The sequence below is a fragment of the Bombina bombina genome, chromosome 6 (assembly GCF_027579735.1).
Source record: "Bombina bombina isolate aBomBom1 chromosome 6, aBomBom1.pri, whole genome shotgun sequence".
Lineage (NCBI taxonomy): Eukaryota > Metazoa > Chordata > Amphibia > Anura > Bombinatoridae > Bombina > Bombina bombina.
Window position 1 is genome coordinate 149,879,652 of NC_069504.1, and position 25,039 is coordinate 149,904,690.

General features: G+C 37.3%; 1 protein-coding gene across 1 annotated transcript in view; it reads left to right on the top strand.

The window, feature by feature from the left end:
• Window positions 1-24,198, top strand: part of MOV10L1 (Mov10 like RISC complex RNA helicase 1) — a 1,168,229-nt gene extending 1,144,031 nt beyond the window's left edge. Inside the window, exon 25 of the mRNA XM_053719185.1 lies at window positions 24,103-24,198. Within this exon, the coding sequence (XP_053575160.1) occupies window positions 24,103-24,198 (96 nt within the window). The remainder of the gene's footprint in view (window positions 1-24,102) is intronic.
• The last annotated feature ends 841 nt before the right edge of the window (window positions 24,199-25,039 follow it).

The window sequence follows — 25,039 nt, forward strand, 5'->3', positions numbered from 1 at the left end:
GCATGATATACCTGTACATTTTAAAGAATTTGTTTCTGATTCTATTCTGAAGGCTTTGTCTGCATTTCCACCTTCTAATAAACGTAAAAGGTCTTTTAAAACTTCTCATTTAGCTGATGAAATTTCAAATGACCAACAACATAATAATTTATCCTCTTCTGATGAGGATCTATCTGATACAGAAGATCCTTCCTCAGACATTGACACTGACAAATCCACTTATTTATTTAAAATAAAGTATATGCGTTCTTTATTAAAAGAAGTGTTACTTTGGATATTGAGGTAACCAGTCCTATTGACGTTCAGTCTAATAAACGTTTAAATGCTGTTTTTAAACCACCTGTGGTTTCTCCAGGGGCTTTTCCTATTCCTGAGGCTATTTCTGATATGATTTCTAGGGAATGGAATAAGCCAGGTTTATTCCTTCTTCAAGGTTTAAAAAATTGTATCCTTTATCAGCAAAATCTATAGAGTTTTGGGGAAAAAACTCCAAAGTTGATGGGGCTATTTCTACTCTTGCTTAAACGTACCACTATTCCTATGGAAGATAATACTTCCTTTAAGGGTCCTTTAGATAGGAAGCTTGAATCTTATCTAAGGAAGGCCTATTTATATTCAGGTCATCTTCTCAGACCTGCTATTTCTTTGGCTGATGATGCGGCTGCATCAACTTTCTGGTTGGAGAATCTAGCGCAACAAGAATTGGATTCTGACATATCTAGCATTATTCGCTTACTGCAACATGCTAATTATTTTATTTGTGATGCCATTTTTAATATTATCAAAATTGATGTTAGATCCATGTCTTTAGCTGTAATAGCTAGAAGAGCTTTGTGGCTTAAATCTTGGAATGCTGATATGACATCTAAATCTAGATTACTATCTCTTTCTTTCCAAGGTAATAATTGATTTGGTTCTCAGTTGGATTCTATTATTTCAACTATCACTAGGGGAAAAGGAGTTTTTCTGCCTCAGGATAAAAAACCTAAGGGTAAATTTAAGGCTTCTAACCGTTTTCGTTCCTTTCGTCAGAATAAGGAACAAAAACTCAATCCTCCCCCCAAGGAATCTGCTTCCAATTGGATGCCTTCCTCAAATTGGAATAAATACAAGCCATTTAGGAAACCAAAGTCAGCCCTTAAGTCCGCATGAAGGTGCAGCCCTCATTCCAGCTCAGCTGGTAGGGGGCAGATTAAGGTTTTTCAAGAATTTTTGGATAAAATCTGTCCAAAATCATTGGATTCAGAGCATTGTCTCTCAAGGGTATCGAATAGGATTCAGAGTGAGACCTCCTGTGAGAAGATTTTTTTCCGTCACGTATCCCTGTAAATCCAGTAAAAGCTCAGGCTTTTCTGAAGTGTGTTTCAGACCTGGAGTCTTCAGGGGTAATCATGCCAGTTCCTCCTCAGGAACAAGGTTTGGGGTTTTATTCAAACCTATTCATTGTACCAAAGAAAGAAAATGTATTCAGACCAGTTCTGGATCTGAAAAATTTGAATCGTTATGTAAGAGTACCAACTTTCAAGATGGTGACTATAAGGACTATTCTGCCTTTTGTTCAGCAAGGACATTATATGCCCACAATAGACTTGCAGGATGCATACCTTCATATTCCGATTCATCCAGAACACTATCAGTTTCTGAGATTCTTTTTTCTAGACAAGCATTACCAATTTGTTGCTCTTCCATTTGGCCTAGCAACAGCTCCAAGAATCTTTTCAAAGGTTCTGGGTGCCCTACTATCTGTAATCAGAGAACAGGGTATTGCGGTGTTTCCTTATTTGGACGATATCTTGGTACTAGCTCAGTCTTTACGTACTGCAGAATCTCACACAAATCAACTAGTGTTGTTTCTTCGGAAACATGGTTGGAGGATCAATTTACCAAAAAGTTTCTTGATTCCTCAGAGAAGGGTCACCTTTTTAGGCTTCCAGATAGATTCAGTGTCCATGACTCTGTCTCTAACAGACAAGAGACGTTTAAAATTGGTCGCAGCATGCCGACACCTTCATTCTCAGTCAATCCATTCAGTGGCTATGTGCATGGAAGTTTTAGGTCTCATGACTGCAGCATCGGACGCAATCCCCTTTGCTTGTTTTCACATGAGACCTCTACAGCTTTGTATGCTGAATCAATGGTGCAGGGATTATACAAAGATATCACAATTAATATCCTTGAATCCCAATGTACGACACTCTCTGTCATGGTGGATAGATCACCATCGTTTGGTTCAAGGGGCTTCTTTTGTTCGGCCAACCTGGACTGTGATCTCAACAGATGCAAGTCTTTCAGGTTGGGGAGCTGTTTGGGGATCTCTGACAGCACAAGGGGTTTGGAAATCTCAAGAGGCGAGATTACCAATAAATATTTTAGAACTCCGTGCAATTCTCAGGGCTCTTCAGTTCGGGCCTCTGCTAAATAGAGAACCGTTCATTTGTTTTTAGACAGACAATATCACAACTGTGGCTTATGTCAATCATCAGGGTGGGACTCAGTCCCCAAGTTATGAAAGAATTATCTCGGAAACTTGCCTGGGCGGAATCCATCTCCTGTCTAATCTCTGCGGTGCATATCCCAGGTGTAGACAATTGGGAGGCGGATTATCTCAGCCACCAGACTTTACATCCAGGGGAGTGGTCTCTCCATCCAGATGTGTTTTCTCGGATTGTTCAGATGTGGGGTCTTCCAGAGATTGATCTCATGGCCTCTCATCTAAACAAGAAACGTCCCAGATACCTGTCCAGGGATGTTCAGGCGGATGCAGTGGATGCGCTGACACTTCCTTGGTGTTATCATCCTGCTTACATCTTCCCGCCTCTAGTTCTCCTTCCAAGAGTGATCTCCAAAATCATCATGGAACAGTCTTTTGTGTTGCTGGTGGCTCCAGCATGGCCACACAGGTTTTGGTATGCGGATCTGGTTCGGATGTCCAGTTGCCCGCCTTGGCCACTTCCGTTACGGCTGGACCTACTATCTCAAGGTCCGTTTTTCCATCAGGATCTCAAATCATTAAATTTGAAGGTATGGAAATTGAACGCTTAGTTCTAAGTCATAGAGGTTTCTCTGACTCAATGATTAATACTATGTTACAAGCTCGTAAATCTGTCTCTAGAAAGATTTATTATAGAGTTTGGAAGACTTATATTTCATGGTGTTCTTCTCATAAATTCTCCTGGCATTCTTTTAGAATTCCTAGAATTTTACAGTTTCTTCAGGATGGTTTGGATAAGGGTTTGTCTGCAAGTTCCTTGAAAGGACAAATCTCCGCTCTTTCTGTTTTATTTCACAGAAAGATTGCTATACTTCCTGATATACACTGTTTTGTACACACTTTAATTCGTATTAAGACTGTCATTTAGTCAATTTCTCCTCCTTGGAGTCTTAATTTGGTTCTGAAGGCTTTACAGGCTCCTCCATTTGAACCTATGCATTCTTTAGACATTAAACTACTTTCTTGGAAAGTGTTGTTTCTTTTGGCCATCTCTTCTGCTAGAAGAGTTTCTGAGTTATCTGCTCTTTCTTGTGAGTCTAGTTTGTGTGATATAGTGAGCGCTGGGAAGCTTAAAAGGACTGTCAGAGTATGGATGTTTAGAAATGCAATATATTTATTACAGTTAAATAAAATATACAGTATAATACATTCAGATTAAAAAACTTCTTAATATATTCAGATTAAAAGACTTCTTAAGATCTTTCTACAATCTCCATGGATCCATGAGATGATGAATTAAAAGATATAGTTATATCTATATCTGTTATCTAAAAATGCCCTGCTGTTGGAACCAGTGTTACGTTAGCTCCAATGACAGTCTATGATCGTAATATTATTAAAATTTAATTTGAGCACAGATATTTGTAAATAACAATCTGGAGTGTAATAACCAGAATTTAGCGTAATGTGATATAAACGATGCAAACACAATATAAATTATGTAAACACAATAAAAAGGTGTGAGTGATACAAATTCAATATATTTACGATACAGTAGTGCGGAACAAATGCAATTTAGGTACCAGTAAGGTGACCGGATAGATCCGGAATAAAGAAAAAGTGATGAAAACAATGTCTTTCGAATGATCTCTATAAAATGTCTCTTTGAAAAATCACAGTGTTCAAAAAAATCACAGTGTTCAAAAAATAGTGTTCCAATCCAAGTTAGTGTGTGTAAAAAAATCCTAGATGATTAACTCCAAATGAAAACTCGTCTTAGAAACTTCCAAAAATAACTCCAATAACTGTGGTGACTGTGAGATATGATTAGAAAAAAGTGAAGAGAATGTGAAAAGGAAAAAATGAAAAAAGTACAATGATGTAGCGGATAGGTCCAAAATCTTCCTCCTAAATCTGTGGGTAAAATAAAGTACAATAGTGTAATAACGCTAATATGCGGTATAATGGAATCAGAAATGTGCTCACCAGTATGTCGACGCGTTTCGGCCCTCCTAGGCTTTTCTCAAGACAATACTGGTCTGTATGTCTCTGGGAGCAAAACGGGGTCTGCCCTTTCCTGTTTGTCCCGGTGTTACATGGGAAACTGTGGTTTTCTTTATTGTTTAATGTAACTTTTATGTTATTAAAGTATTTGATTCTTTTCGTGTACCTTACTATTCTATGGCGTCTATTATTTCACTAATGTGGTGTATTTCAGATAATATTTCTTTTTTCTTTTCTCTTGGTTGCCCCACTTCCGGAGCATTTCACTCGTTATCTCTTCCGGTTTCTTTGCCTGTAGCCTAACATCCGGTTTCGCTTTCGCTACTTCCGGTTTCGCTTCTACCGGAAGTTTGGAATTGCTCATGTCTGGTTGTGCTATTGCCGGATATTTATCTTATTTGTAACTTTAGTTTTGTCTATGATGTTTTCTGTTTAGCCTGCTTGACTATGCGGTAGGTTAGGGGTCTAGCGATGTCCTAATATTGTATGTGTGAGCCATTGTTTTTGTAAGACTTTTGTAGAACGCTCTTATGAAACATATGTAAAATATAAAATTATATAAACTAAATGTAAGACTACCTTTACTTATAAGTGTGAATATTCTACAGATGATCCAGAATGTATAGATACCTATATCTTTAAAATTGTTTAAGATTATTGGTCAGTAATTTATAATCTTTCAAATTATCTGTCATACATATAGGATTTTTTGTGGGGATAGATCACACGTATAAAATACAGAATGTTCTTGAAACTCGTTCAAATAATGTATACAGGTACATGAGATCAGGGTGGGGTTTATAAGTGATAGAATGGCTTTTAGGAAGCATATAGAGGTAAAAATCTCTCATTTGCTTAGAAGGTTGTTATACCTATTGAAGATGGCATATATAAGTTTTTGGTAGTTAGAGTCATTTTTCTGCAATAGTTGAGATTTCTTATTTTAAGTTTGTTGTACATGGGGGAGCGGGTGAATTTTGTGGATGTACTCAAAAGGGAAGACCTCTATAGTGTGTCTTATATTTTGGGTGCTTAGGGTGGGAGTTTGGAGAATTACACATTATCCTCATTTTAAAAATTGGTTCCTATTCTTTTGGTTCTTATTCTTTCTCAGTATATTCAATCATAAATTAATATCTAGGGGCTTACTGGTGTATATTGCGGATTCTGTCTACTAGTTTATCAATCTAGAGCGTGCAATCCAGCTAGTGTGAAAACACATGCCTTTATTGGTATGCTTTTGTTTGATAAGGATATTCAGTGGTATATTTGTTTTATACACCATCTATAGGGAGTAACAGTTGCTGTCTAGTCTTTTCTTAAGGACAGCAACTGTGACAAATCCTCTTTATGATTCAGTCCCTTGGGGAAGAGGCAATCCAATGTAAAGATCCATTTAGATTCATTGAATAGCAATTTCTTCTCGTGGTTTCCTCCTCGCCAGTTCTTCTCTATCTTTTGGATCCCGAAAAACTTAAAGTCTTTTATATTGCCTCTATGAGTTATGAAGAAGTGTCTGTACAGTGGCGTGTCTTTATCCAATTTTTCAATGCATAATATGTGCTCTCTTATTCTGTCCTTTAATGTTCTTGAAGTTTGTCCTACATATTGTAGGCCACATGGGCAGAATATTACATAGATGACTCCCTTATCTTGACACCTGATGAGGTCTTGTATCTTATGTTCATCCCTCTTAGCATGTCCAAAGAATTTGTTCGTTTTGACTCAACTTTTGCATGCCTTACAGCTCGGGCACGGGAAGAAGCCTTTTATCGCTTTCCCCTGGTAGTTTGTGGTAGCCTTTTTTCTGTTCTTCAGGACAGTTGGGGCCAATATACCTTTTTCGGTCTTTCTATAGATGAATCTCGGTTGAGCTATCAGTTTTTCACCGATCACATCGTCTTCTTTTAGTGTTTTCTGATAATTCTTTCAAGTATATGTCTATTAGAACTATATTCTGTTATCATCGGTACATTTATTCTACTTTCTTCTTCTCCTATTATAGGTCTTGTTTTGTACTTCAGCAAGCTGTTCCTGTCTGTTTTGCCAACTTCCTCTATCTTTTCCACCAGATTTTCTTCGTTGTACCCCCTCTCTAGGAATCTTTCTTTTAGTATGTTTGCTTGTTCAGCCCATTTGTTGGAATTAGAGCAGTTCTTTCTTACCCTTAGAAGCTGTCCTTTTGGAATATTAGCTTTCCAGGTAGGGTGGTGGCAGCTCATACTGTGAATGTAATTGTTACAATCTACTTTTTTTTAAAAAGTAGATGTTTCAATTTTGCCATTTTTCACCTCTATTGTCAGGTCAAGAAAATTTATTTTATTATAACTGTATTCAAACGTGAACTTAAGATTTCTCAGATTTTTATTCATCACGTCAATGGTATATATCAAATCTTCGATTGACCCCTTCCAGATGATAAGGATATCGTCTATATATCTTGAGTATAGGACCAGGTCCGCGCCTGCTGGGCATGAGTCCCAGAATATTTGTTCCCAATGGCCCATGTATAAATTGGTGTAGCTAGGCGCAAACCTGGTCCCCATTGCTGTTCAACAAATTTGTCTAAAGAATGTGTTGTTATTGTAAAAATAATTATGGCTCAGAATATATTTTATGCTCTCTAATATGAAGAGACGTTGTCCATCAGGTACTTCAGGATCCTTTAGTAGAAAAAAGTCCACTGCTTCTAAGCCTGCCTCATGTAGGATGCTCGTATATAGCGATGTAACATCGCATGTTGCTAGTATGTAGTTCTCATCCCATACTATCTCATCCAATATGGATAGTACTTGAGTGGAATCCCTCAGGTACGATGGAAGCCTTGTGACATATTTTTGTAGGTTCCTATCAACGTACTCCGAGAGATTGCTAGACAGGGATCCTATGCCCGAAATGATAGGTCTTCCTGGCGGGTTTTCTAGGGACTTGTGGATTTTGGGTAATTGATAGAAGAATGGAGTAATCGGATATGGTACTTTGATGTAGTTAAATTCTTTTTCATTCAGTATCCTCTGTGTTTTGGCTTCTGTTAGTAGAGCTTCCAGTTCTATTTTATATCTTTCCACAGGGTTATTTCGGAGTTTTTCGTAAGTCTTCTCATCATCTAGAATTCTCTTACATTCATCCTCATACTTTTCTTTGTCCATTACGACAATTCCGCCGCCTTTGTCTGCCGGCTTTATTACCAACTCATGATTTCTTTCGAGTTTTCTTATAGTTCCCATTTGCGATCTTGTCAGATTGTGTTTAATCTGTTTTGTCTTTCTTGAGTTGAGGTTTTTGATGTCTCGGCATACATTTGCCTCAAATGTTTCTATCGCCGTGCCTTTACTGCTTACCGGATAGAAAGTAGATCTAGGTTTGAGGTCTGTATGTGTATAGCAGTCCTCTGATGATTTCCTTTGCTGAATAATATTTCTCTCAAGTGGTGTTCTTGAAAAATGTCTGTTTAATGTCAGTTTTCTTACAAATTCCTTTATACCTATAAAGGTTTGGAATTTGTCCATTCCTTTGGCTGGAGCAAAATTGAGACCATAGGATAATACTGATATTTCTTCTTCCGACAGCGGTTTGGAACTGAGATTATATATTCCTTTATTTTTTGAGGTAGTAGATTCTTTGCTAGTACTGCTATGACATGATGTGGTCTCTTGTCTTTCTTTTCTTTCTTTGGCCTTTCTTAATTTCGCACCTCCTCTCTTACCTCGATGGGTCTTCTTTTCTGGTTTGGGCTTCTTGATTCTTCTAGCTCTATGTTCTTTCTCTTCGTTGTTGTTCTCTCCTTCTCCTTTTCTCGTGGGGGTTGGGGACTTCCCCCTAAAAAAACTTGGTCAGCAGTAGACGTTATGTTTAGGTTTGTGGTGTTACCTGGATTTTGATTACCCTTATGAGGTTGTGATATATGAGTGCATTGTCGTTGTTCTCCCTTAGAGTTATTTCTTTGTCTTGTGTCACTTTGGTTACCATGGTACATGGGGGGGTCTTCTCTCCAACTTTGTCTACGATATGTATTCCTATGATTCATAGGCGTGTATTGATCATAGTTGGATCTATGATCGACGTAGTTGTTTCTTCTACCATAATTATGGTTATCCTGTATGTGGTCATTGAATGAAATTCTTCTTTCAAAGCCATTCCTCATTGGGGAGGCCCCTCCATCTCTTTTATGGTTGTTGTACCGGTAGTTTGTGTTGTACCTTCTCATATTGTGGTTTGACGGGTAAGTCCTTCTTTCCTGGTTGGGGGTATCTGTTAAATCTTTCCTCTTCTGATCTTGGTTCCCGTTCGTATCCCCTTGGTTCATAGTCATCTCTGCGGGTATGATACCTTCTCTCATTTGGGTTATACCAATATCTTGTTTCAAATGGTATCTCCTCCCTTCTTTGGCCACGATATCCCCATGTCCTTCTTTGTGGAAAGTGTTCTTCTCTGTTCCCTCTATATGAGTTGTTGGGTCCATCATAAGGGTATCTATTTCGTCTTGAGCTTTTCTTTGTCTCTGGCCAAGTGTCTTTGTTCTCTATATTGGAATGTCTTTGTTCTTGATCAGTGCCTTGATTTATCGTGTTTGTGTTTTCTTTATTTTGTGTTTCCTCCATCTCTATGAGGTTTGACTCATTTTGTTTTTTCATGTTGAGTTCTCTATTTAGTTTTTTGGTTTTCTTGGTAATTATGTCGTCCCTAATTTTCGTGATTCTTTTAACCAGACTCTCTTTCTTTTCTATGAGTTCTTTTGACTCTAGGTCTGTTAAGTCTATGTTATTTAACATGACTTCATCCTCTTTAATTTCGTTATCTAAGTTTTTGATTAGAGACGTCCTTTCTTGTGAGTCTCCTTTTCTGATTTTTCATCAGGATAAGACAGTTTTGCGGACTTCTTTTCAATTTTTACCTAAGGTTGTGAATTCTAACAACATTAGTAGATAAATTGTTGTCCCTTCCTTATGTCCTAATCCTAAGAATTCTTTTGAGAGATGCTTACATTCTTTGGATGTGGTAAGAGCTTTGAAATATGTGGAAGCTACTAAAGATTTCAGGAAGACTTCCAGTTTATTTGTTTTATTTTATGGTCCTAGGAAAGGTCAGAAGGTTTCTGCTATTTCCTTGGCTTCTTGGTTGAAACTTTTGATTCATCAAGCCTATTTGGAGTCGGGTCAGGCCCCGCCTCAGAGAATTACAGCTCATTCTACTAGATCAGTGTCCACTTCGTGGGCTTTTAAGAATGAAGCTTCAGTTGATCAGATTTGCAAAGCGGCAACTTGGTCCTCTTTGCATACATTTACTAAATTCTACCGTTTTGATGTATTTGCTTCTTCGGAAGCAGTTTTTGGTAGAAAAGTTCTTCAGGCAGCTGTTTCAGTTTGATTCTTCTGCTTTTGATTAGTTTTTTTCTTTCAAAAATGAAAATAAACTTATTTTTTGGGGCTGTGGATTAATTTTTTCAGCGGAATATGGCTGTTTTTATTTTTATTCCCTCCCTCTCTAGTGACTCTTGAGTGGAAGATCCACATCTTGTGTATTGATAGCCCATATGTCACTAGCTCATGGACTCTTGCCAATTACATGAAAGAAAACATAATTTATGTAAGAACTTACCTGATAAATTCATTTCTTTCATATTGGCTAGAGTCCATGAGGCCCACCCTTTTTATGGTGGTTATGATTTTTTTTGTATAAAGCACAATTATTTCCAAATTTCCTTTATTGATGCTTTCTTCTCCTTTCTTTATCACCCCACTGTTTGGCTATTCGTTAAACTGAATTGTGGGTGTGGTGAGGGGTGTATTTATAGGCATTTTGAGGTTTGGGAAACTTTGCCCCTCCTGGTAGGATTGTATATCCCATATGTCACTAGCTCATGGACTCTTGCCAATATGAAAGAAATTAATTTATCAGGTAAGTTCTTACACAAATTATGTTTTTTTTTCATCATATTGTGATTTTTGGATGTTTTATTACAATCTTCACCATTACCTTTAGATAGTGACAATATTTTATCTGGAAACCATCTAATACAACAGAACACCACAAGTAACACATTTATTATCACGGACATATTAGGACGTTTTGGACTCCAACTACTATCTGCATGGACTATATTTTTTAGCTAAGACTATCTAGTATTCATCTTTATCACGGTCATTTTATCAGCATTTTTCAGTCATTGTTTTTAGAATATCTATGCTTTTATATGTTTAATACCTTTTTTATGTAACATGGATCCATGATTTATTATACTGTTTTAGTTAGTTGTGTAATAAATTTTAATTTCTAACTTTTAACACACCATCATAGCAATCCATATATCTTACACCCTTATACTAGTTACCTCATCCTTCGGGCGCTCGCCTGTAATACCTGGACTCTATTAAGAATTGGGAATTAGGTTCAAGTTCCACTCAGTCTCACAAAATAGCGGAATTAATAAAATAATCCCTGTTCTTCTCATAGACTGAGGGCCCAAAAGGGAATAGCAGCAATGTGTTGCAGAGATTGCAAACTGTCTCTTTAAATATTGGTGCTTTGAGCTGTAACCACTCCAAATAGCAAGGTATAACAAACACTCCCAGTGTAGCAAAGTTATCAACAGACAGGATAAAATGAATCAATCACACTCAATATTGCAGATTATTTGTATTCCAGTTAATATGGATATCAGAAACAATGGTGCAGTCTCTTTATAAACAGATGCAGCAAGTTCAGGGTTAATTACAGGAATGTCTAGAGAATGCAGGCAATATATAAATCAAGTCTTGCAAGGCAAATGTGCAGAGTTTTAAAAAACAAGTTTAAAGTAATCTCACCCCAGGAGTTGCAGTTCGTTTGGCAGCTACAGTGTGATGAGAGACAGAGAGAGGTGCTGTGAAATCCGTTTCTGTGTAACAGCTTGCAGACTGAGTCAGGAAGTGCTGGAGAGCAGGAGGAGGTGCCAGTAAGGAAGGTAAAACTTACAATTCCAGCAGGGTATCCAGGAATTTGCCTGTGAAAGGAGAGGTAAAGATTACCTTAACAGAAGCTCTTACTTCAGACTGTCAGGGCAGAGAGAGCTTAATGCTGCAGCAGTGGTTGTTTTCCAGGTTACAGCTGACAAAGGAGAGATGGTAAATTAAGTGGAGGCTTAGCTGAACTACTTAGACAGTAGTTAATGTGATCCAGGTAACAGAAGACAATACTAAGCAAAGAGAGGTTGGGGGAGGAGACTTTTATAGGGTTCAGATACAGGATTTAAAGGGATATACATGACATCGCCTCACTATCACACACATTATATATCACTCGGGGTTCACTAGGGGACCCTCAGAGGGGAGCTAGAGGATCATTCCAAAATTAGCGCAGGGTCCACACACTTTTCATACAACTCTCCTCATATTAAGATGGAAAACATAAATTATGCTTACCTGATAATTTCATTTCGATCTGTATGAGGAGAGTCCACGGCCCCCACCCGTTTTCTCCGTTGGGTGGACCAAAATTTTTGTTTGCTCTTCTAGCACCATTTATACCCTGATATTTCTCCTACTGTTCCTTGTTCCCTCTGCAGAATGAGTGGGGGAGGTATTTAAGCCTTTGGCTGGGGTGTCTTTGCCTTCTCCTGGTGGCCAGGTTCTGTATTCCCACAAGGAATGAAGCCGTGGACTCTCCTCATACAGATGGAAATTAAATTATCAGGTAAGCATAATTTATGTTTTTGCTACATAAGCGTCTGGCGGACGTGACAGATGTGCAATCCTTTTGTCAGGCCTTGGTCAGTATCAGGCCTGTGTTTGTCTGTTGCTTCTCCTTGGAGCCTTAACCTTGTTCTTAAAGTTTTGCAGCAGGTTCTGTTTGAGCCTTTGCATTCCATAGATATTAAGTTATCTTGCAAGGTTTTGTTTCTTATGGCTATCACTTCTGCTCGGAGAGTTTCAGAACTCTCTGCTCTGCAGTGTGATTCGCCTTATCTTGCATGCCTATAAGGCGGTTCTTCGTACTAAGTTAAGTTTCCTTCCTAAAGTTGTTTCGAATAGAAATATTAATCAGGAAATTGTTGTTCCTTCTCTGTGTCCTAATCCTTCTTCTCTTAAGGAACGTTTTGTTGCACAACTTGGATGTTGTGCATGTTCTTAAATTCTATCTACAGGCAACTAAGGATTTTCGCCAGTCTTCTGCCTTGTTTGTTTCTCTGGGAAACGTAAAGGTCAGAAAGCTACTGCTACTTCTCTTTATTTCTGGTTAAGAAGTATAATTCGTTTGGCTTATGAGACTGCTGAACAGCAGCCTTCTGAGAGAATTACGGCTCATTCCACGAAAGCTGTTTCCTCTTCTTGGGCTTTCAAAAATGAAGCTTCTGTGGACAAATTTGCAAGGCTGCAACTTGGTCTTCTCTACACACTTTTTTCCAAATTTGATACTTTAACCTCAGGTGTGGCTTCTTTTGGGAGAAAAGTTCTTCAGGCAATGGTGCCTTCTGTTTAGGTCTGCCTGTCTTGTCCCTCCCTAATCATCTGTTTCCTCTAGCTTGGGTATTGGTTCCCAACAGTAAATGATGAAGCTGTGGACTCACCATATCTTAGAAAGAAAACAAAATGTATGCTTACCTGATAAATTTATTTATTTGCAGATATGGTAAGTCTACGGCCCCACCCTTTATTTCAAGACCGTTATTTCTCTTGTTAAGTGTATCCAGTCCACGGATCATCCATTACTTATGGGATATTCTCCTTCCCAACAGGAAGTTGCAAGAGGATAACCCAAGCAGAGCTGCTATATAGCTCCTCCCCTCACATGTCATATCCAGTCATTCTCTTGCAACTTCTCAACATAGTAGGAGGTCGGGAGAGGACTGTGGTGTTTTATACTTAGTTTATTTCTTCAATCAAAAGTTTGTTATTTTTAAATGGCACCGGAGTGTGCTGTTTATCTCAGGCAGTATTTGGAAGAAGAATCTGCCTGCGTTTTTCTATGATCTTAGCAGAAGTAACTAAGATCCATTTGCTGTTCTCACTCATTCTGAGGAGTGAGGTAACTTCAGAGGGGGAATGGTGTGCAGGTTTTCCTGCAAATAAGGTATGTGCAGTAAAATATTTTTCTAAGGAATGGAATTGACTAAGAAAATACTGCTGATACCGAAGTAATGTAAGTACAGCCTTAAATGCAGTAATAGCGACTGGTATCAGGCTTCTTAATAGAGATACATACTCTCATAAAAATGTGTTTTAAAACGTTTGCTGGCATGTTAATCGTTTTTTAACGTACATTGATGATAAAACTGTAATGTTAGTATAGCCTTAAATGCAGTGAAAGCGACTGGTATCAGGCTGATTAATAGAGATACATACTCTTATAAAAATGTGTTTTAAAACTTTTGCTGGCATGTTTAATCGTTTTTTGACATATATTTGGTGATAAAATTTATTGGGGCCTAATTTTGTCCACATGGCTGGCTTAAATTCTGCATAGAAACAGTTAACTGAGGCTCCCCACTGTTGTAATATGAGTGGGAGGGGCCTAATTTAGCGCTTTTTTGCGCAGTTAAAATTACAAAATGAATCATCCAGATTCCCTCAGCAGTCCCATGATTACTACAGGACATCTCTAAAGGGCTAAAAAGACTTCCAAAATCGTTTATAGGGAAGGTAATCCACAGAGCAGCTGTGGCAGTTTTGTTGTGTCTGTTTAAAAACGTCTGTCGTTTTTTTGATCTGTTTTTTGCATTAAGGGGTTAATCATCCATTTGCAAGTGGGTGCAATGCTCTGTTACCTTATTACATATACTGTAAAAATTTCGTTTGATTTACTGCCTTTTTTCACTGTTTTTCAAATTTTGACAAAATTTGTTTCTCTTAAAGGCACAGTAACGTTTTTTTTATATTTGCTTGTTAACCTGATTTAAAGTGTTTTCCAAGCTTACTAGTCTCATTATTAGTCTGTTCTAACATGCCTGACATAGAGGAAGCTCTGTGTTCATTATGTTTAAAAGCCATGGTGAAACCCCATCTTAGAATGTGTACCAGATGTACTGATTTCATGTTAAACAATAAAGATCATTTTTTGTCTTTAAAAAGATTATCAACAGAGGATTCTGTCGAGGGGGAAGTTATGCCGACTAACTCTCCCCACGTGTCAGACCCTTTGACTTCCGCTTTAGGGACTCACGCTCAAATGGCGCCAAGTACATCAAGGGCGCCCATTGCGTTTATTTTACCAGAGGATTCTGTCGAGGGGGAAGTTATGCCGACTAACTCTCCCCACGTGTCAGATCCTTCGACTCCCGCTTCAGGGACTCACGCTCAAATGGCGCCAAGTACATAAAGGGCGCCCATAGCGTTTATTTTACAAGACATGGCAAGGTTTTAGTCAGACTACCTGAAATTAAAGGAAAGCAAGATAGCTCTGGGGGTAGTTACAGAGCATACAGATGCTTTAAGAACCATGTCTGATACTGCCTCATAATATGCAGAAGCTGGGGAGCTTCGGTCTGTGGGTGATATTTTTGACTCAGGGAAGATGATTTAACCTGATTCTGATATTTCTACATTTAAAATTTATGCTTGAGAACCTCCACTTGTTGCTCAGGGAGGTTTTAGCTGCTCTGAATGACTGTGTGCAATCGCAGTGCCAGAGAAATTGTGTAGACTGGATAAATACTATGCAGTGCCGGTGTGTACTGATGTTTTTTCCAGTACCTAAAGAGGTTTACTAAAATTATTAATTAGGAATGGAATAGACCAGGTGTGTCATTCTCTTCCCCTCCTATTTTTAGAAAAATGTTTGTAATAGTGGCCACCACACGGGACTTATGGCAGACAGTTCCTAAGGTGGAGAGAAGAGTTTCTACTCAAGCTAGCGTACCACTTATCCTGTCAAGGACAGTTGTGCTTTTTTAGATCCAATGGATAACAAAATAAGAGGGTTACCTTAGGAAAATGTTTATTCAACAAGGTTTTATCCTGCAGCCCCTTGCATGCATTGCTTTTGTCACTGCTGCTGTGGCGTTCTGGTTTGAGTCTCTGGATGAGGCTTTTCAGGTAGCGACTCCATTGGATGAATACTTGACAAGCTTAGGGCACTTAAGCTAGCCAATTCCTTGTTTCTGATGCCTTGTTTTTCTTGACTAAACTAACGGCTAAGAATTCTGTTTTTTACTATGCTGGCGCGCACATCGCTATGGCTTATATTATGGTCAGCTGTCGTGACTTTCTAAATAAGCTACTTAATTTCCCTTCAAGGGGCAGACCCTATTCGGCCCTGGTTTGAAGGAGATTATTGCTAACATCTCTGAAGGAAAGGGTAATGCCCTTCCTCGGGACAGGTCCAAATCAAGGGCCAAAAAGTCTAATTCGTGCCTTTCGAATCTTCAAGGCAGGCGTGGCATCAATTTCCTCTAAGGCAAATTAAGAGGGAACTTTTGCTCAGTCCAAGACGGTCTGGTGACAACCGGACCTGGAACAATGATAAGCAGGCCAAGGAGCCTGCTGCTGCCTCTAAGACAGCATGTAAAACGGCTCCCTATCCGGTAACGGATCCTGTAGGGGGCAGACTTTCATCTTTCGCCCAGGCGTGGGAGAGAGAGAGAGGCCCAGGACCCCTGGGCATTGGAAATTATATCCCAGAGATGTCTTCTGGTTTTCAAAACTTTTCCCCCCAAATAAAGGGGAGATTTCACCTTTCACAATTATCTGCAAACCGGATAAAGAAAGAGACATTCTTACACTGTGTACGAGACCCATTCAGTTCCAGGGGTGGAACAGGGATAGAATTTTTACTCAAATCTGTTTGTGGTTCCCAAAGAGAGGGAACCTTCAGATCTATTTTGGATCTAAAGATCTTAAACAAATTCCTTAGAATTCCATCATTTAAGTTGGAAACTGTTCGTACCATCTTAACTATGATCCAGGAGAGTCAATAGAGGACTACAATGGATTTGAAGGATGCTTATCCTCACATTACGATGTATAAAGATCACCATCGTTTTTCATGTTTGCCTTTCTAGACAGGCATTACCAGTTTGTAGCTCTTTCCTTTGTGTTACTCCTTTTTTTCTCCATTTACCTTCGGTCGAATGACTGGGGGTTGTGGGAAGGGGAGTGATACTTAACAGCTTGGCTGTGGTGCTCTTTGCCGCCTCCTGCTGGCCAGGAGTGATATTCCCAACAGTAAATGAGGAAGCCGTGGACTTACCATATCCGTAAAGAAAGAAAGAAATTTATCAGGTAAGCATACATTTAGTTTTTTATATCCAGCTGTTGTCTTCTCCAGAACCTCTAGTTGATTTTTTTTTAACTGCTATGAAGTTATTTTTGTTAATGTATTACTGTATGTAGCATTATTTGTTATGGTATAAAATAAAACAATATAACAAAATGTTTCACAATGGCTTGACATATGCAAAGAGAGGGTGAAGTGTATGTTTGTGTGTGTGTGTGTATATATATACAGAATGCACTCTAAGGCTTTTCTCAAAGTGAAAATAACCAGCGTTTAGTGAACGTTTTCGGGGAGATTACATCCCCTTCATCAGAATAAACAAAGTGTTTAAATCTTACACTTATACAGTGCATAACATTACAAATAACAAACAACAAGTGTGTACATACCCCATTCAGATTCATGTGGCGCAAAAACAATCTATCTTGGAACGCAAACATGCGTTTCAACACTACGTGAAAATGTTTAGGTGTCTAAACATTGCTGGAATGAATATAACCGCTGTTTCTATCTGCATGGTATATAAATATCAAGAATATGGTCTGGTTCTATACTTTATGTACCTATGTATAGATAGATACCATGACTTGGATCCGCTTGCTTAATGTATCACAGGGTAGACTAGTCCTATTCCTTGCATACAATATGCAGGATGAAATAGAATATAAAATTCATTTATTCTGATGAAGGGGATGTAATCTCCCCCAAAACGTTCAATAAACGCTGGTTGCTTTCACTTTGAGAAAAGCCTGAGAGTACATTCTTCTGGGATATTATTCAAGGACATTTTTTCACCCAGGTGGTTGTCATTTGGTGGGTGGATCTGCAGCTTGATTTTCTTATATATATATATATATATATATATATATATATATATATATATATATATATATATATATATATATATATATAAAAGTGAGCTACTGTATTTTAACTATGCTTTAATTATAAATATATTAATATCAGTTCAAAAAAGACAGTGCAGGGATAGAGAGACAAACGAGCAATCTATTTATATAATTAAAAAAACTCCACAATATATTTTGTAAAAAATATAGATCTAAGTGAAATTGTATGGGCACAATGTTTCTGTTACAAAATATAAAAAAAAAAATCAAATGAATACAATATATAAAGAAACGATAGCAAATTGTATAGAGTTAGACAGACTATACTGCTTGCCTGGCCAGGGTGGTATCCATATGATGTTTTTCAGGGCTCCTCCCACTTCCACAGGACGCCTAAAGGAATATTGTATTCACTTGTAACGATTTATGATATGTTTTAACAGACACATTGTAGCCATACTATTTTACTTTGATCTATACTATTACTAAATAACTTGTGGATTTTTTTTATTGTATAAATAGATTGCTTGTAGGAAAAAAGATGTGCTTAAAAAAGAAACAAATCTACAACCCCAATAAAAAAAATAAAAATTCTAAATGCACTTAAAAACATGAAACAGACAAGAATCAAACTGAAACAACTGCCTGAAGAACCTTTCTACCAAAAGCTGCCTCAGAGGAAGCAAAAACACAAAAATGATAGAATACTGTAAACGTATGCAAAGTAGACCAAGTAGCTGCTTTACAAATTTGATCAACTGAGGCCTCATTCTTTAAAGCCCATTAAGTGGCAATTGACCTGGTAGAATAAGCAGTAATCTGTTGTGGTGGATGCTGACCTGCAGAAGCCTTCTCTCCTTTTTTAGAGCCAGACAAATTAATAAACAAGCTAGAAGCTTATCTAAACTCCTTAGTAGCATCAATGTAATACTTTAATACCCTAACAACGTCCAAATTATGCAAAGATCTTTCTGAAGAAGACTTGGGACTAGGACACAAAGAAGGAACAACAATTTATCTGCTGAAGTTATCAGAAGAAACAACCTTTGACAAGAAATCAAATGTACTTCTTACCAAGTTCAGATTCTAAGGAGGAGAAATTGGCCTAATTAGGTTTTATAGGAAACAAAACCAAGAATATCAGGAAGATTAGCAATTTTCCTATGAAACCAAACTGAAAGAGCAGAAATCTGTCCTTTCATGGAACTGGCAAATAAACCCTTATCCAAGCCATCCTGTAAAAACTATAGAATCCTAGGAATTCAAAAAGAATGCCATGAAAGTCACAGGCTTCCGAGCCTGAATTAAGGTTTCAATCACAGAATAAGAGAAACACCTATGTCTTAGAACTAAACGTTCAATTTCCATACCATCAAGCTTAGATACTTGAGAACCAGATGAAAGAGCAAATATAGGAAAAGGAGGCCTAGCCCCAGGGACAGAGGAAAAAAGAAGATAACTGAACATCGTACTAGATTTGGATATCAAATCCTGTAAAATCACAGTAGGAATACAAAGACCACTAATGTTCTTTCAATGCTCAGACATACCAACAAATACACAGTTTGCATCAACAAGAGTATTAGTAGAACTACTACTAATACTATTTAAGGGACCCTGATCTATACCAAGTGCCTGAGTCTGTTCAATATCTGTTTAACATATGCTGAAGTAGAAACCACTCCTCTAGGAGACTAAATTGAGGACAAAAAAAATCCCAGATGATCATCCCTTGAATGAGAACTACCAAAGCTAGATAACAATTGTTCTTTAGCTAAGAAGGAATTCAAAACAATAGCCTTATCACCAGAAAACGTTCTCCTCAGGTGGATGACAAAAGTCACTGCTGTGACCCTAACTGTAAAAGGAAAATAAATCTTTTCAACAGAGGCTAAACCTAAAGAAACCTGAAGGTTGCCCTGAGACTCAGAATCTCTATTGGAAACCTCACCTCCTGAGGAATCCAGACTCATTGAACTTTTAGAAACCTCCATACAATTAACATTAATTATTAGATGCAAAATCTAGCTCTCAGTAGCTCTCATCCTATTGGCTGATTTGAATTTGAAGACTTAAATCAGCCAATTGGAATTCAAGGTACCCCATATTTAAACGCGTGCCTTGAATTCAATCCTCAGTGTGCGGCGGTGATCATACGAAGAGGATCTCCATGGCTCTGCGGTCGCTGGTCTTCAATTCCACGGTCACCGGTCTTCAGTTCCGCACCAGCTTGTTCCTGGAAGAAGATAGAAGATATTGCCGCTTCAAAGAAGACTTCAGCGCCAGACTTCAGGAACCGTGAGTACCTATCTGTGGGTTAGACTTAGGCTTTTTTTTGGGGGGGGGGTGGGGGGGTTTAGATTAGGGTTTTAATGGGCCTTTGAAAAAGAGCTGAATGCCCTTTTAAGGGCAGTAAAAGAGCTGAAAGCCCCTTTAAGGGCAACGCCCATACAAATGCCCCTTTAGGGGCAATGGGTAGTTTAGGATTTTTTTAGTGTTAGTTTTTTTTTATTTTGGGGGTTTGTTGGGTGGAGGGGTTTTACTGTTAGAGGGGGGACTTGGTAGTTTTTAAGGTAAAAGAGCTGTTAAACTTAGGGCAATGCCCTAAAAAAGGCCCTTTTAAGGGCTATTGGTAGTTTAGCATTAGATTAGGGGGTGATTTTATTTTTTGTTTTTTTGAAGTAATGTTAGCTTTTTTATTTTAATTGTTTATAACTTAGTATTTTTTAATTTAGGTAATTGGGTAAATTTAGGGGGTTTTAGGAAAGCGGGTGTTAGGTTAGGGGGCTTAGTAATTAGTTATTTGCGTTGTGTGGGTTTGGCGGTTTAAGGGTTAATAGTTTTATTAGAATTATTGCGTTGTGTGGGTTTGGCAGATCAGGGGATAATAGATTTATAAGGTTTGTTGTGATGTGGGTTAATGGCAGATTAGGGGTTAATAGTTTTAATAGGTACTTTGCGATTAGGGGTGTGCATCTTCACTGGTCTCACGTTTCGATTTGATTACGATTATCCTGTCAACAATTTGATTCGATTCCGCGATGCATCACGATTACTGCCCATGATTTTTATGAACTTGTTCTATTCCATATTTTATTTATTTATTTATTTATTTTTATATATATATATATATATATATATATATACACACTATATATATATATATATATATATATATATATATATATATATATATATATATATATATATATATACATACACAGTATATATAATATATATGCACACACATCCCCGTTTTCTATCATTTATAGGTTTTTCCTAACATACATTATCTTCTAACAAAATTAAATATTTATCCCAATCTGCAACTGGGTTGCCCCAGTGTAGTTTATGTTACATCACCTAATAAATTAAATTGCTAATAACCTTTTAGATGCTCCAGTGAACACTCCACATGCCTGCCAATTTGTAATATGCCCCATCTGCCTACAAAGGGTATTTTGTTTTTGTACTTTTATTTCTTAAAATACTTGTAATACTTTCATGCATTACTCCTTGCATGGTGTCAAATCTTTTGCAATACAGTGCTTAGCTGACGATTAACACTATATATAAAAACATGACAGACTGTTATGCTGGCATACAGACAGGCCAATAGTGTTCAATATGACGTGATAACCTCAGGGTGTTTGCACAGACAGAAAAGATCTGTATTAAACAGTTAAATCACACTAATATTATCCTCAAGCACATACATAAAATATCCACACTCCCAAACCATTTGTTGTAAATTACATTAATGTAGCTGTTCCTCTAAAGCCATTTCAGTGAAAGCGTTGGATTACCATGGAGGTTACAGATTAATTATACCTAGTCAAATGGTAAAGCTGATAAAAATGCCCCAGCAAGGCTACGTCCACTTAAATTAAACAGAGGTGTTTGCAGATCCTTATGGTAGCCTTAGAAAGGACGAGTTAATACTTAAAGGGACAGTCTACACCAGAATTGTTATTGTTTTAAAAGATAGATAATCCCTTGTTTACCCATTCCCTAGTTTTGCATAACCAACACAGTTATATTTATATATTTTTTACCTCTGTGATTATCTTGTATCTAAGCCTCTGCAGACTGCCCCTTTATTTGTTCTTTTGACAGACTTGCAGTTTAGCCAATCAGTGATGGCTCTCAGGTAACTTCACGTGCACAAGCACAGTGTTATCTATATGAAAAACATGAACTAACACCCTCTAGTGGTGAAAAACGTGTTAAAATGCATTCTTAAGAGGCGGCCTTCAAGATCTAAGAAATTAACATATGAACCTCCTAAGTAAATTGGAAAATTGTTTAAAATTACATGCCCTATCTGAATCATGAAAGTTTATTTTGGACTAGACTGTCCCTTTAATACTACTGTCTCTTTATGGATGATGGGGAGAAACGGATGACATGGGCCAGACACTATTAACTTAATAGTGTCTGGCCCATGTCATCCGTTTCTCCCCTTCACCCATAAAGAGACAGTTCCTTCTCAAATCAGTGTGAATATTGTATATACCAGGAAATAGTAAATCCTCCAACTCAGGAAGTCTTTGCACTGTCTACTGTGTGATGGGAGATGTAGTCCGCCGGCGCCCGATCTTATCATCCTTAACAGTACACTGTCACAAAATAATGTATATGACTACAACTCCCAGAGTAAACTGGGAAGACTTTGCATGCGTTCTGCGATTTCATAGCCTCCCCTTGAGGCGGGGTCACGTGACGTTGCGCGATGACGTCACTGACCCCTGAATCGATTCAGGTCTGCACTACATCGATGCAGCATCGTTAATAGCTGCATCGCGATGCATCACTGAATCGATTATTTTCAGCAGCCCTATTTGTGATGTGGGTTAATGGCAGATTAGGGGTTAATAGTTTTAATAGGGACTTTGTGATGTGGGTAAATTGCGGATTAGGGTTTAATACATATATTAGGTAGTTTGCGATGTTGGCGGATTTAGGGGTGTATACTTTTACTAGGTAGATTGCGATGTGGGTGAATGGTGGATTAGGGGTTAATAGTTTAATTAGGCAAATTGCGTTGTGGGTTGTCAGTTTAGGGGTTAATACATTTATTATTAGTTGTGATGTGGGGTGATTGCGGATATAGGGGTTTTATGTGTCGGGTTTATTTTTTGGGAGGCATATGTAATCTCGCCCATAACATTTTAAACCTTGCTTAGATCATTCCTTGGAAATCATGTCAGAGACAGCATCAGGAATAGAAAATACTTCAGGAAGTTCAATAATAGTCTTAAATACTGAATTTAGATGAAAAGGTTTTGGATTTTTAACCCCTAAAGTAATTAAGACCTCATTGCTGATTGGTGGCTACATTTAGCGACTAATCACAGCCCAGGTGCTGGACCAAAAATGGGCTTACATTCCTGCTTTTCAAGTAAAGATACCAATAAAACAAAGAAAATTTGATAATATGAGTAAATTATAAAGTTGCTTAAAATTGCATGTTCTATCTGAATCATGAATTGGGTTTAGTGTCCCTTTAAACTGACCCATATAAAGCAAAAGCTAAGCAGCACAAACATTGAACAAAAAAAACCTTTTCATCATGAATAAAAATAAATTCTGGACATAAAGTTACAAAAATCATCACAGTACAGGCATCAACCATGTTACTCTAGTATATCTTTATCAGTGTTGGACAACATCCTAAAATACACAGATACATGAGTTCCTTGGAACTACATCTAAGCCAGAAAGCTTTTCTCTATTGTGATATGTTAGAAGGACACTATGTTCTTTATGTCTTTGACGTGCCCCCCATTTCCCATATGAAATCACACGCCGAAATCATATTTTACTTTTTATCTTTTTTTCCCCTCAGAATCCATTATAACCAATTACCAAAATAGATTTTTTTTTTTAAAGGGTCAGTAAAGTCCAAATTAAACTTTCATGATTCAGATAGGGCTGCTTTCCAATTTACTTTTATCATAAGTTTTGCTTTGTTTCGTTTGTTTTTTTTAGTTGAAAGCTAAACCTAGGTATGCTCATATGCATTATCCGAATGCATTTGACAGTGTTTCACACCTAGAGGGCGTTAGTTCATGTATGACATATATATATAACATTGTGCTCACTCTTGTGGAGTTATTTAAGAGTCAGCACTAATTGCCTGCAATTGCAAGTCTGTCAAAAGAACTGAGATAAGGGGCAGTCAGCAGAAGCTTAGATACAAGGTAATTACAGAGGCAAAAAGTATATTTCTATTACAGTGTTGGTTATGCAAACTGGGGAATGGTAAATAAAGGGATTATCTATCTTTTTAAACAATAACATTTTTGGTGTTTACCATTTTAGGAACCTTGTCTAAAATTTAAATATACAAAAAAATGTATATTTAGAATGTTTCTCTGCTTTAACAGAATATGATTTTAGCTGTGTATTAGTGTGAATGTGTAATTTATTATTTTTATAAATCCTTAACACTGGGGGAAAAAAACATCCAATAGCAAAATGTGTTTTCATGAGGTAAAGGCTGAAATAGTGTCTATTGGTTAATAGAGGCAACTCCATTGGCTGTATTCATTTATATATTACAAACCTTTATAACAAATGTAGCTGCCTCATACTTGTTTGTTCATATTAATTTTTATTGCATACAAGGATCCGTGTGTCTGCGCTCTGCTGGAGTATGGCTTAGTGAAAGGAGCATACACTGGTTGTAATTTGCCTCCTGGCCTTGAATCTCTTCAACAGTAAGTTGTAAAGTTTTAATTATTATTTATTTTATAGTTTATAGAAATGTGATTCTCTATGATTTTGTGAAATGGCCAGGTCTTTTATTGTTCTTAAAGATAAATGAGTTACAAAGTCTGTAATAAAAAAAGAGTGCTTTACCCCTGCAATTATTTAGGAAAAATTCTCACTGAATAATACAGGAACGATTTTTAACCATTCATACTTTATCTTTATTGGTTTAACTATTCAATCATACACGTTTAAAAACACTTAAACTCTCTAGATATCAATATATAGCATAGATATGTGAATAATACCTCTGAGAATCATATATATGTATCTATATGTGAAACATTATACTTGGTTTGTATGATATCAAGCAGTCAGATACAAACATTATCTTTTGTGGGATGTCAGATTATGAGATTTAAGCTATCTAGCTAATACTCTATCTGTAATTATAAAGTTAACTTTAGCATAGCTGTTTAATGTAATAGATTCTATCTGCTTGAACTCTCTCGATATCAATATATAGCATAGGTATGTGAATAATACCTCTGAGAGCCATGTATCTAAATATGAAACATTGTACTTGGTTTGTATAATATCAAGCAGTTAGATACAAACAATATTTTTTGTAGCTGGCTATTAATAAATTCAGAAATAATTCTGTAACAAGAGGACCTGTTAATATGTTGGATGTCAGATTGCGAGATTAAAGCTAATAATCTAATACTCTATGCAATTATAAAATCCTTGCTTGCACAGTTAACTTTAGCACAGCTATTCAGTGCAATACATTCTGTCTGCTTAAGCCCCTTCTATATCGGGGGCTAGATTAACGTTTAAATGACTTGTTTCA